The sequence below is a fragment of the Lissotriton vulgaris genome, chromosome 10, assembly GCF_964263255.1.
Source record: "Lissotriton vulgaris chromosome 10, aLisVul1.2, whole genome shotgun sequence".
In the NCBI taxonomy this organism is placed as follows: Eukaryota; Metazoa; Chordata; class Amphibia; order Caudata; family Salamandridae; genus Lissotriton; species Lissotriton vulgaris.
Window position 1 is genome coordinate 454,594,073 of NC_141698.1, and position 12,585 is coordinate 454,606,657.

Genomic DNA, 12,585 nt, shown 5'->3' on the forward strand with positions numbered 1-12,585 from the left:
ACAGCCCCGCGTTTCCTGGAGACTGTTGACGCTCCCTTTTGAACAAGGTGGGTTGGGAGCCCCTGACTTTGAGTTATACACATACAGCGTGCAGACGCAGTTCCTCCACTTTTGGCAACACCATTCCAACCACATGTAGCAATAGAAATAGATAAAGTTGCATCGATTCCACTGAATGCGGCAGTATACCAAGCTACAAAACACCCCATTGTGAAATAGACACGGTTGAGGCGACAAGATGGGCATGGCGAGGTATAGCAAGGCGAGCGGGAGTAAAAGAACTGTACGCAACATCTATGTCCCTGGGCCGTAACCCACTGCTGACCCCTCTGACAGATAAGGCTACTGCCTTGCGGGCAAAAGCACACGGGTTGGTGACGGGTGGTGATCTTTACCCTGATGTTACATTCTTGACACTGCAGCACATGTGCAAGGAACAGACGCCTTCGGTTTCAGACACACTACTATTTTATCAACTTAGGGCAGCCTGCAAAGCATGGTACACTGAATACCCTCAAGAACCACAAATCCTCCCTGCGCTGGAAAATATCCTGTCAAACTCCTCTTCCAAAAAACTGATTACACGTATATACAGTACAACGCAAAAGACATATCCCATACCATCATACACTTCAAAGGCAGACTGGGAAAGGGATATTGAAATGCCGATTACAGAACAACAGTGGACATATTGCTGCTCGCAGCTGGAATACTTGTCACCGAACTACAGGCTTCGGTTAATACATTTCAACTAACTGCATAGGGTATACAGCAAGCTAGTACAATTGCACCGTATGTGTCTTTACCCAGACACAAAATGCTGGCATTGTGAGCACCAAGATGCAACATTCATACATTTGGCATGGTACTGTAGGCTGATAGCCAACTTTTGGCTAGAAGTGATCAGACACATCGGAGACATTACCGCAGCTCAGATATCACCCACACCACTGGTGGCACTGTTGGGATATGTCCAAGAGACCCCAAGAGGTTCTCGTAAACTGGTATCAAAGTTATTGCTTTTGGCCAAGCGTCAAGTGGCGGTACATTGGAAGAGAGGGAGGCGGCCCGCAGTTGCTGGTTGGCTGCTTACTGTCACCTACTGTAAAGATCAACTGACTCGATACTGGGAATTACTGCCAAGTCGATCCAGGCCAGTAGATATATGGGAGCCATATGTGACATGGTTGGAAGCGGGGGGCGCAGATCATTGTGCTGACATGAATGCTTGAAACATATATTCTGCTGGTGGGCGGGTCACGAGGAGTGTTAGGAGGGTGAAAAGAGTGGAAATCGGGGTGCCGATACCGGACTTGGAACGTACCTTACTATTGCAGGCACCAGAATATGTTGGGCATCCATTGGACGTCACAGGATAAACAATAAAGAACAGATGTGGACAGTTTGGGCAGATGTAGGCAGGCGGGGTGGGGGATATGCATAAAAGTGTTCACTCCTGGTAAGAAGATATTATTAGGAAGAACTTGACATCCTTTGAAACCACTTATCTTCTTTGTACTGTTGCCAAAACTTAAATTATTGGTTTATAACTGACTTATGTTCTCTGCCGTGCCCCCGGGATGTCGTCGTTTAAGCTGTGTATTTCATTACTGCTTATTAACATTTAACGCTGCCGGCCCCAGGGTTGTAGGCGCACTACAGCTGTGTACGAATGTTCAAATGCAATAAACTTTGTTAAAAACTTTTTTTTTAAATGTTAGGATGTAAGGATGAATGTAAACTCTGGGAATATGGGGTAACCCCTTAAATCAAGTAAATACAACAAAAAACTGAGATTTTAATTGACTCTCCCTTAATGTCAGCTTTGGTGTCAAATCAGAACAAAGCAAGCTTCATTGCCAGGGTGTTTTCGGCTAGACTAAACGCCAGTCTAATTTGCTTTTGTGGGGTGGAGTTAGGTAACCTGAATAATCTGAGCAACCTTAATGGCTCAGTGCCCAACCTCTTTGAGAGTTTAGCTGGATAAGCCTCTAAAGCACAAGCCAAAGTGTACAGAAATGTGACCCTTGCTGTATCTAGGATGAAATTTGCTTTTAGGCCTGCAAGGCGACTAAATAATGTGTCCAAAACGTATATTTAAAAAGCAGCTTTAAGGTTTAGTGATGCTCGTTGATCATGATAAATGTCCTTTTCGTTGAACCAGACAAAGGTATCTGTAGGCTGGTATATTGGCAAACGCTTGACTATTCATACACCACCGCCCTCTTTCCTTGAACTTTCTGCCACATTTGTTTTTGTTGTTTTCACTTCTGTCTTGTTGAACTTGCTGTAACTATGAAAGATACTTAATTGATGCTGCAAGGCGATACTAATTCTGATCAATATGATTGTGTCAGCTGCTACTGTAATATTGGAGGTCAAGTTCCACTCGTGTTTTGGGGATTAAGATCTATAATTCCCAAAGCATTCCTTACATCTACTACATAGACGCAGCATAAGAGAAGTGTGAGCACACACACCTTATCATTATAGATTCTCAGGGATAAAACAGAGGCGCTGCTACGCTTTATTTGAACAAAGGTTCTACTGTATAGCTGCTGGTTAGCTCGTAACAATATGAAATTCCCCATCTATTAATTATATTTAAGTTCCTATCAACTCCAACAAATGTTGTTTTGAAGTCCCTATAGCAAGCATACAGTAGTTTTCCAACATTAAAAAATTAGCAACCATAGACATTATTAACATTCTGTGTGATGTGCCATTCAAAGGAGCATGTTTAAATGATGACGACATATTTTGGTGTGCAGTCCAAGTTTCTAGTTCATGAAATAACTTCAGCATCACCAGTCCCGTCAGTTAGTAGTTTGATGGGGTTGTGCTGTTTTAGATAGCAGGCGCAGCAATGATGATTTGTGCCTGCTGTCCTGTGTATCTTCATGCCCACCCATGTGTTTTTATTGCCCTCCCAGGTTGAGAATCCTGGAGCCAGGCCAGCTCTTAATACAACTGAGATAGAGGGGGTTGTCTCAGTTAGTTATTTGGGTTTTTAATGGGGCTTCATGAACGGGTAATCCATGACTAAATCAGCCCTTAACATAAAGTAGTAAAGTTCTGCTGCCCAAATACTTGCCATGGACTATTTGTTCCGGCAGTCAGGCATCATGATATATTTAGGCACTGCATTACCAAAGGTGCTCTCCTCTTGGCGCTGTGATAAAAACCTCCTGACGAAAATGAGAGCTTTCAGATTTCTCAGTTCCATGCGTAACTCATAAAGTATAGGTTTTTCCTATGCATTCTGGAATTTATAATCGTATTATTTCAATATGTAATTTGGACAGCAAGACCCAAAAAAGCAAAGACACAAACTGGACTGGATGAGCTACTCGAGCATGGATCTGGGAAAATTGAGATCTCTTCAAAATCAAGGGCAGACTGCTCCTTGCCTTGGCACATATTGACGCTTGTGACTGAGAAGCACCGCTCTCAGTCAACTTGTCTCCATCAGAACTAGTAAGTTTGCCAAAAACTCCCCCAGTCCTAGCCTCTCTGCCAGGAACACTTAGCATTCTGGGACTGGTACAGGCAAAGTACGCCTGCCATTATGAGTGATCTAAACTTGTGCCTCGCAATATATGAGCTCTGTGCAAGAATCATGCTATGTCAATTCTAATGCCATGCTATGGGAGTAGCGCTGGTCTCTACTACAACGCACGGTGAACCAGCAGCGACCGCGATGACTTCCTGACACAGGGAACGAGACGGAACCAGGTGCCTTCTACAGGTGGAAGTATATCAGATTTCAGAGAGGTGAGCCTGCCCTCTAGCACATCCCCTCACCTTCTCCCAGCAGCAGGATCCGCACGTCCCGCTTCATGACTCCGGTTTGTCCTCCACTCCCAGGACACCAGGAGCTGAACTCCTACTTTTCCGCCGTCCCGGGAGAGGCAGAAGGAGTCAGAGCTGGCATGGGTGGCAACCGGCTAGACTGTCAAAGCCTCACCAAAGCAATACAGTACAACGTGTGGCGACATAAAAGGAGGACTACTCTGGATGTCCACACGCCATTTCTGTAGTAACAGGATTCTCGGCAGCCATAATAGAAAGGCATTTTATTTATTTACAGCAAAGGTTGGTCGAACGAAAAGCAAAACTTTTGTAAACTTTTAGGTGACACTTGCCTACTTTATCATTTAATAATTGTTTTCAATTTACAGTTTGATAGTAGAAGAATTATTCACGTGATTAAATAATACTCAGAAAACTGATAGAGCACTTGAGATATTGTAAGCACATATTGTTTCAAGCTGAATGGATTTTCCTTTTTGAAGGTGTCTGACTTTTGTCGAAATATCAACGTTCTGAGTCTTCTAGGACTTTACAAATTGCAATAAGGAGAGCTGCCGTATTACTCGCCAGCTTGGTGTTTATCGTACGAGTGCCTCTTCCAAGGAAAGAGGCGTCCTCGGGATTAGGAGTTACGTGCGCAGCCGCATGCATGCTCAAGCGTGTCCTGATGCTAGTATTGACATAAAAGACGGATCCCAAAATTCCCGTATTATAAAATGAGCTCCGATAAGGTTTTATTAAAATTTGATGTTGGTATCCTTTTCTGAGGCCAGGTCAAACAGAAAGCATTTTAATTAATTGTTTAGTAATTTAAATTATTTGTTTAATAAGGGTAAAGGAGAGGATGTGGCATGAGGGCCAGAGCTGCTGACTTCAGAACTAGGGAGCCAGTTTCCAATCTCGGTGTTAGCGCTATATTTTTGATTCTCAGTAAATCACTTAGGGGTATATTTATGAGTTCTGGGCATCTCTGTAAATCAGCAGGGATGCGCCAGAACAAATGCGTCACGCAAAACTACCCTTGAGGCATGGCCGATGCGCCGCATTTACAATGCGGCACGCCGTGACGCAAGGGTAGGCAGATGCGTGACGCATCTCATGACGTAAGGGCGGCGCATCGCTGGAGTCGTGTCGCAAGCAAGACGCGACTCCAGCAATGCTCGGTTGTGCCCTATACTTAACGTGCTGCGTCAGTCCTTATGCCTGCTTCAAGCAGGCGTAAGAAATTGACGAAGCAGCGTCGCACAAAGTGCCGCTGTGAAATCTTGCAGATTTCACGCAGGCACTTTTGAGAGGCGCACCTGCCCCGGAACGCCCACTCTGCGCCGGAACGCCCACATGTGGCTCAGGGCTTTACAACGTGACGCATCTGCCTAGATGTGTCACATTGTAAATGGGTCGCAGGGATGCGCCACGTTTACGCCGCCGTTGCGTCACGCAACAGCGGCGTAAACGTGGCGCAAGTGCCTTGTAAATCTGCCTCTTAATTTCCCCGAGACCAATACAAAGATAAGCATTTGCAATGTCATAAGTTTCGCATTTGCGAGAGTTTAAGTTATTGGCGTTGTAAATGGCAATGCCTTTTATTTATGCCCCGGATTTAATACGGAGCACTCAGGCCTAAATACTGTGCTGAGGGGGCCCCCCTGCAGCTCAGGGCCCCCCGCACCGAAGGGGATGCGGGGGCCCGTTTTACGCCCCTACTGCCGCTCCAAGAATGAAAGCCAAAGCATTAAGCTGTCTGAGGTAATTCTTGGAGAGGGAGATTAAATCGTGTGTGAATGAAGACTGGTGTAGGAGAGTAGGGTCTGCTATCCTATGGTCACCCCAATTTTTGCTTTTTGCTTCACTGGTTTTCGACTTAATGTGGCTGTGGGCCTGCTAATCAGACCCACAGCCTGCTGTTCTCTCTCTAAATTCACAGACATGTACTATAGGTACATCACCAATTTGGTACTGGACACCTTGTCAGCCCCTATACAGTGCACCATAGGTGCCAAAGGCATAGGTGCATCCAAGGCCTACCAGGGGCTGCAGCATAGCTTTTGCCACCCCTGGCTGGTTCTTAAATTGACACAACTGGCTGATCACTCAGCTGGGGCAAGGTGGCGTAATCACCCCTTGCTTAGATATAGTATACCTATATCTAAACCTATATCTGGACACATATAAACCTATAAGTCACTCCTATGGCAGGCCTTATCAATCCTGGAGGCAGAGTGCTTGGTTTTACGTGAGATGGTGCTCTAGCAGGAGCTGAGCGTGTCTGCAGCTGTCCGGAACAACTCCCTTAGCTGTTCCGGGATAATGCCATACCATATACTCTTAAGTGCATTATAATCCATCACGGATATGTGCTAACTTTAGTTTGGCTTTATCAAAACATGTCGTGTAAGGTATCATACGTTTTGGAATACTATCCCCTCGACAGTCCTGTCGACGGGGATAGCATTCCACCCTTCTAGAGGGAGAAGACATGTTACTTTACTAAAACGCGGTTAATCCTAACCAGAGCCTCAGCATCACAAAATGGATGCTGCTGCCACCGACACAAGTCTGACCTCCTGCTGCTGACCGAAACTTGGCAGAGGAGGCCTGGACAAAGGGGTTTCCTGTTGCGGGGAGGTGCTACACCACCCCAGACAGGAGATAGTGTATTGGGGCAGGGAGGGCTGAAAGAAACTAGACAGTGCCTGGGGCGCACAAGGCTTCCCCTTGCATAATCCGGTCAAACCAGTTCTGGGGCACACCAGCCCCAGTCTCAGTGCGACCCTGGACAAAGGGAAAGGGATGTAACCACCCCCTTCCTGGGTCCCACCCATAGGAGGGACCTAGCAGGTAATCCAGCCCCCTAGATTGGTATAAGAATGGGAGCAGTGCCAACGCACTCAGATTATCCTGACTGAAACTTATGAAACAAAACTCTGGACCCTTCGACATCCTACTCGATGTAGAAGACTGAAGAATCTCCCTTGTGGTCAAGGAGTGACCACCCTGTGCAAACAGGCACCATCCAGCACCTCGACGTTTGCTTTGTTGCAGTTCCCGCCGGAACTCGAGCGACAGAGATCGACAAGACCCAGCGTGCCTGCCTTCAAACAGCCCGATCCACAGTCCCTGCAGAGCTGAGACCCGTGGAGGCGACCTGAAGCGTGGGGCCGGCCATCTTGGAAAGACCACAAGGCGCTGACCGTGCAGCTCCTGAGGCACCCTCGAAGCTGTGCATTGGGGTTTGAGAAGCCCCAGCCCTGAGCCACTCTTGCACCGAAGCTCACCCCTCTACACTCACCAAGTGCTGCGTGGGGCCCTTCTGCATCTTTTAGCTCAACGCGTTGGTCCGGTCGCTTGCCTGTTGGCTAGCGGCCCCAGTACCGATGAACCTTTGAATCTGACTTGTGAGTCTGGTTGCTCCAGACTTGCCCTCGCTCCCCTGAAAAGGAGCCCCCGCTCTGACCCTCCTGGTCCGAGTAAGAAGCGATCTTCGAATCCTGCGTAGGTTGCGCTTGCCAAGGTTTGTTTGCTCCAATCCGGAAGCCGACACCGCCGACAGCGAGAGCCTGCGTGGGACAGCTCGTGATCCACTCCTGGACATCCTCGGTGCCCCAGACTCCACGTGGCAGCGGAGACAAGCTTCACGACATCGACCTGATTGCACCCGACATTGCCTGGTTCCTTCCTGGTTCCACTTAAAACAGTAACTCGATAACTTTTACGCACCATTGACTTTGCATTGGTGCATGTGTGTGCTTTAAGCGCTTCACCCGAATCCCGCGGGCTTTTCCCGACTTCAGCATTGTTAGTCCCGATTGCTCCCAGCGATTCCCCAGGCCCTAGGCCTGACCACTGTTCAATTAGTGATACTTATACCAGTATTTTAGTATATGGTTTGAGTGGCCCCTGAGCCTTATCCATAATTGTGCAACTTTTATATGTTTAACTGTGCTTTTGTTTAAACGCTTGTGCCTCTAGACTCATAAAGGATTCAGAAAAGGGGGTGGTGATGAACAGAGTGTCTGAATTAAGCAGACCACTCTTACCCAGTCCAAAGATCAGGGCTTGATCCATCACCGTTATTTAGCTCACTGCACCATCCCAGCTCAGAACCTATCTAGACTCATAAAGAGCATAGAGGATTATTCTAGAAATAAATGCATATATTTTTATAATATATAACTTGTGTGGTGTCCTTTCATTTGATATTACAGGATTGTGATTGGTAAAACAGCTTGCTTAACACGACCTCTTGAGTTAAGCCTTTAAGGCTGCTTAGTCCATGCTACCCTTAGGATAGCTTGTCTATAAGGTTGACTTACAACCAGACATCATAAGGGATTGTTTGGACTGATACAAGGTGCCCACAGAATTGTGGACATCATATATCAGGCCAACTTCTCACATTGGTGTGCAGAGGTTGGGATTTGAGCTTGCTGTTGTTTTACCATTGCAATCTTATCAAATTGAAAGATCACAGCAAGTACCTTAGGTACATATAAACAAAGCTTAGCATATTTAAGTTCTACTGAACTTAGTAGTTGTAGATCAAAGGGCTTAGCACACCCTGCCTACAACTCACTAGCAAGGTACAGTAGGAAAACACTTGGGGCCATTTGTATCAAGCCTTTTTCGAATCGCAAAGGCCGAAATTCGCAGAATTTCGGCCTTTGCGAATCGCAAACGGCCTTTTTGCATGTTTTTGGATGTATGAAATATTTGCAAAATAAGGAATAGCAAAGATTTGCGATTCCTTATTTTGCCATAGCATTTAAGAAATCGCAATTTTGCGATTCCTTAAATGCTATGTATGTAGCATTTTTGGGCTGCGAATTATGGTTAAGAATTCGCAAATTACCACCAACTTGTAGTTGATGGTAACTTGAGAATTCTTAAAAAAAAAGCACAATTTGGCATTTTTGAAGGTGGCATGTGATGCACACACATGCCCATAGGGCATGTATGTGCGCCATATGCACACTCATGTACATTTCAGGGGTGCAGCAGGGTGTCTTTGAGACACCCCTGCACCCTTGAAATAATTCTCAAATTGCGATTAGCAAATTGCGAATTCGCAATTTGAGAATTATTTCGCAATCATTCCTATGGGCCTACTGGCCCATAGGAATGCATTGGACATTATTCCTTAATTGCGAATTCGCAAAATGCGAATTCGCAAATAAGGAAGATTAAGGAATCGCTAAAAGAAAGCGAATTTCTTCATACATACCATTTTGCGATTCCTAAATAACGATTCCTTAAAAATCGCTATTTAGGAATCGCAAAAGGGTTTGTTGATACTTATGGCCCTTGGTGTAGGTAAGTGTACCACTTACACCTCACTAGCAGTCATGACTGGCACAGAGGGAGCTTCAGGCTCTCCACCTGTGATGGTTGACCTTACCAAGGCACCTTCCAGCTATGACAACCTCTGCCACAAGGACTTGAGTGCCCTGTGCACTTCAAGGGGGCTGAGAAAGGGTCACAACCCTAACATTCCCATCCTGATAGCCATCCTGGAGAAGGATGACCTTGAGAAAGCTAGTGTAGCTCCCTTAGGGACAGGAGATGGAGTGAATCCCCCAGAGAATGAGAATAGCACCCCAGGGAATGAGGTGGACCCAGAGTCAGATGGTAATGAGTCAGATCATGATCAAGGGGATATCCAGGTACATGTGGGGAGGCTTAGCCAAGCCAACTTGGACCGACTTGGAAATGGAGAGGGCCAGCACCTCCCCAGAGTACAAACTAGAATTGTTCCAGGCAATAGAAGATTGAGATCTCCCTCCAGGGATTCTCACATCTCTAGTGCCTCAAGGAAATCTCAAAGGGGAATGACTTCCCCCCCCAGAGAAGAGAGCATAAGACCAGAACGAGGGCTGTCCAACTCCAGATAGAGAGGGAAGAGGTAGCCTTGGCCCAAGCTAGACTTGCTTTGGCAAGGGAACAAAAGTTGAGTGGATTTGACCCCACTGGTGGCAGCATAATTCCTAGAGAGAAAGAAAGGTCCTATGATAATAGAAACCTGACAAAGATTGTGCCCCCCTACAAGGAAGGGGATGACATCCACAAATGGATGACCTCTCTGGAGAGAGCCTGCATGGTACAGCAGGTTCCTCAGGATCAGTGGGCTGCAATTTTATGGTACTCCTTTTCTGAGAAAGGGAGGGATAGGCTCCTCACAGTTATACCTGAGGATGCCAAAAACTACTCTGTCCTGAAGAGTGCTCTTATTGAAGGGTTTGGCCTAACCGCTGAGCAATACAGGTTGTTGTTCAGAGATACCCAAAAGCTCAGACTCAGGACTGGACTGATTTTGTTGATTGTGCCACTAAGGCTCTGTAGGGTTGGCTGCAGGGAAGTAAAGTCTCAGACTATACAGGATTGTACAATCTTATAATGAGAGAGCAGATCCTTAATAACTGTCAGAACCAGCTGTTGCATCAATACCTTATTGACTCAGATCTGACCTCTCCCCAAGAATTGGGAAAGAAGGCAGACAAATGGGTCAGAACAAGGATTCAGCAGAAACCCCAGAACCATGGAGGTGACCAGAAGAAAACAGACCAGAAGGGTGGGGATAAGAAAGAAAAAGAAAAAGACCAGAAGTCTTCTTCAGCCCCCCAAAATAATTCTAATAAGGAGGGTGGTTCCCAGAATGGAAACAAGAAGAAGAAGAATGATGGCCCAAAGAAACCTTGGTGCAATACTTGTAAGTCCACTTCCCACTCGGGGAGTGAATGCACCAAGAAAAATCCAGTTCCTACCACTGCAGCTCCTAAAGCACCTGCACCCCCTAGTACAGTCAGCAGTGGTGGTAAACAACCTAAGGGTATAGTAGGGTTGACCCTGGGTACTGAGATGGAGTCTGGCTTAGTCAGAATCCCTACTCAGGCAGTTCTGCTCTATGATGTGGACATATCCATGCCCACTAATGTGAGTCCCAGTAACTTGGGCAAGTATAGGCAGACGCCTTTAATTAATGAGAAACTGGCTCAGGCCTACAGGGACACATGTGCCAGTGTCACTATGGTGACACCTAACTTTGTGGACCATGGGCAAATTGTACTTGGTGAGAATTACCTAGTGACCAATGCAAGCAATGCCACTACTACACATAGTGTGGCTGTTGTTAACTTCTCCTGGGGAGGGGTAACTGGCCTCAAGAAAGTTGTTGTGAGTGCAGACCTGCCAGTAGACTGTCTGTTGGGCAATGATCTAGAGAACTCAGTTTGGTCAGAAGTGGAGTACAGGATGTGAGAAGTTGGCCCGATATGCAACGTTCGCTATTCTAGCGACCGCTATGTATCGTTCCAACGACCCTTATGGTGTTTGGTTGTAAGTCAACCTATAGACCAGCTATCCTAGTAGCGTGGATACGAGCAGTCTAAGGCTAAAGACTCGAGAGGGCGCGTTAAGCCAGCTGTTTACCACACATGTACCCCTTGAACACCCAGTGAAAGGACACCACACAAGTGTTATGAAAATAAACAGTATATTTATTAAGAATCACAACAGCCCTGTACTCTTTATGAGGACAGGGTACTTAGCACAAACCAAATCTCTTTAGCAAATACTTTAAGTGCACAGTTAAAACAAGTGTCAGAGGACACGGAAAGGTTTAAGGCAAGTCGGAAGCGAGGGACTCGGGACCCTAGAGTAAGGAGGCTATGCAGGCATTGAAATGCCGAGTTACCTAGCCACGAGGGCTGCGGCTGCACAAGTCTTACAGGCGTCGGGGTCTGAAGGACTGGGTTCTTTTGGACCCAGCGGTGCCAGGGCACAACACCTGAAACCTTCGTGGGTAACCTGCTCCGGCGTACAAGTCACAGAGACACGGGACACTTCCTTCGGCGTCAAAGAGTCAAGGTTTATTTACTGCAGGGAACACAGATGTCACGGCAAGTACACCACGTGCAACTTGGGGAGACTGCTTCAAATTGGTTTTGTGGATCGCTCCTTTTATACAGTTTTTACCCATAGGCTAACATTGAACACAAAGGTTTACAACTCAGTTCCCACATCAAGCTCCCAGAGGGGTCGCTTTGGTCGCTTTGAAACATACAAGGTCCGGAACATAAGTGCGGAAACATTTGGCGGTTCCCAACTGTAAAAACCCATCTTCCCACCATTAGCAAATTCCAATCAGCAGTAAAGTGGATTGAAACAGGAACGAAGACAGGTGCAGAGGAAGACGGAGACAGTGGGGAGATCGGAAAGGGTGTAAAAGGGGAGGTGCCGGGAAGCACGACGAGATACAGGCATCAAAGGGACGTGCCTAATGAGATGCACGGCTGAGACAATAAGTCCGTGCGGCAAGATGAGCCTCGAGCGGCGCCACCTGCCTTACAGTAGCAACCCCCTCGTCATAAAGACACTTTCAAAGGACATGTGTCTTCCGCAAATATCTTGGGAGTCCCAGGGTCGCGAAGCGGACAGCGTCCGTTCGCTGACTACTTGAGGGCAAGAGACAAAATGGATGCCGTATCTAAGATGGAACCCGTGGGTACAGATGAAAAGCCCACGTAACAAACGAACGGTTTAAGTTAGCACAGCGAAACTGCGCACACTTACTAAACTCGTCATTTGCGGTTCATAGATACTAGACTCGACCATATTCGTGCGAGTCGAAAACACCACTTACAATCGTCACGGAACCTCAGACGCTCCTTTTGCCCTCATGTAGGCAAGCACTAGTCGGAATCATATTCGATATTCATCAGACCATCAAGATGTCGTTGTAGCATAGATCTGTCCGACCGAGTCCCCTTGGTAACAGGT

At 46.7% G+C, this 12,585-nt stretch overlaps 1 protein-coding gene across 1 annotated transcript in view; it reads right to left on the bottom strand.

Moving 5' to 3' along the window:
- Nucleotides 1-3,990, bottom strand: part of RHOT2 (ras homolog family member T2) — a 410,048-nt gene extending 406,058 nt beyond the window's left edge. The window contains exon 1 of the mRNA XM_086941319.1: nt 3,805-3,990. Within this exon, the coding sequence (XP_086797445.1) occupies nt 3,805-3,841 (37 nt within the window). The 5' untranslated portion in view covers nt 3,842-3,990. The remainder of the gene's footprint in view (nt 1-3,804) is intronic.
- Nucleotides 3,991-12,585: the final 8,595 nt, after the last annotated feature.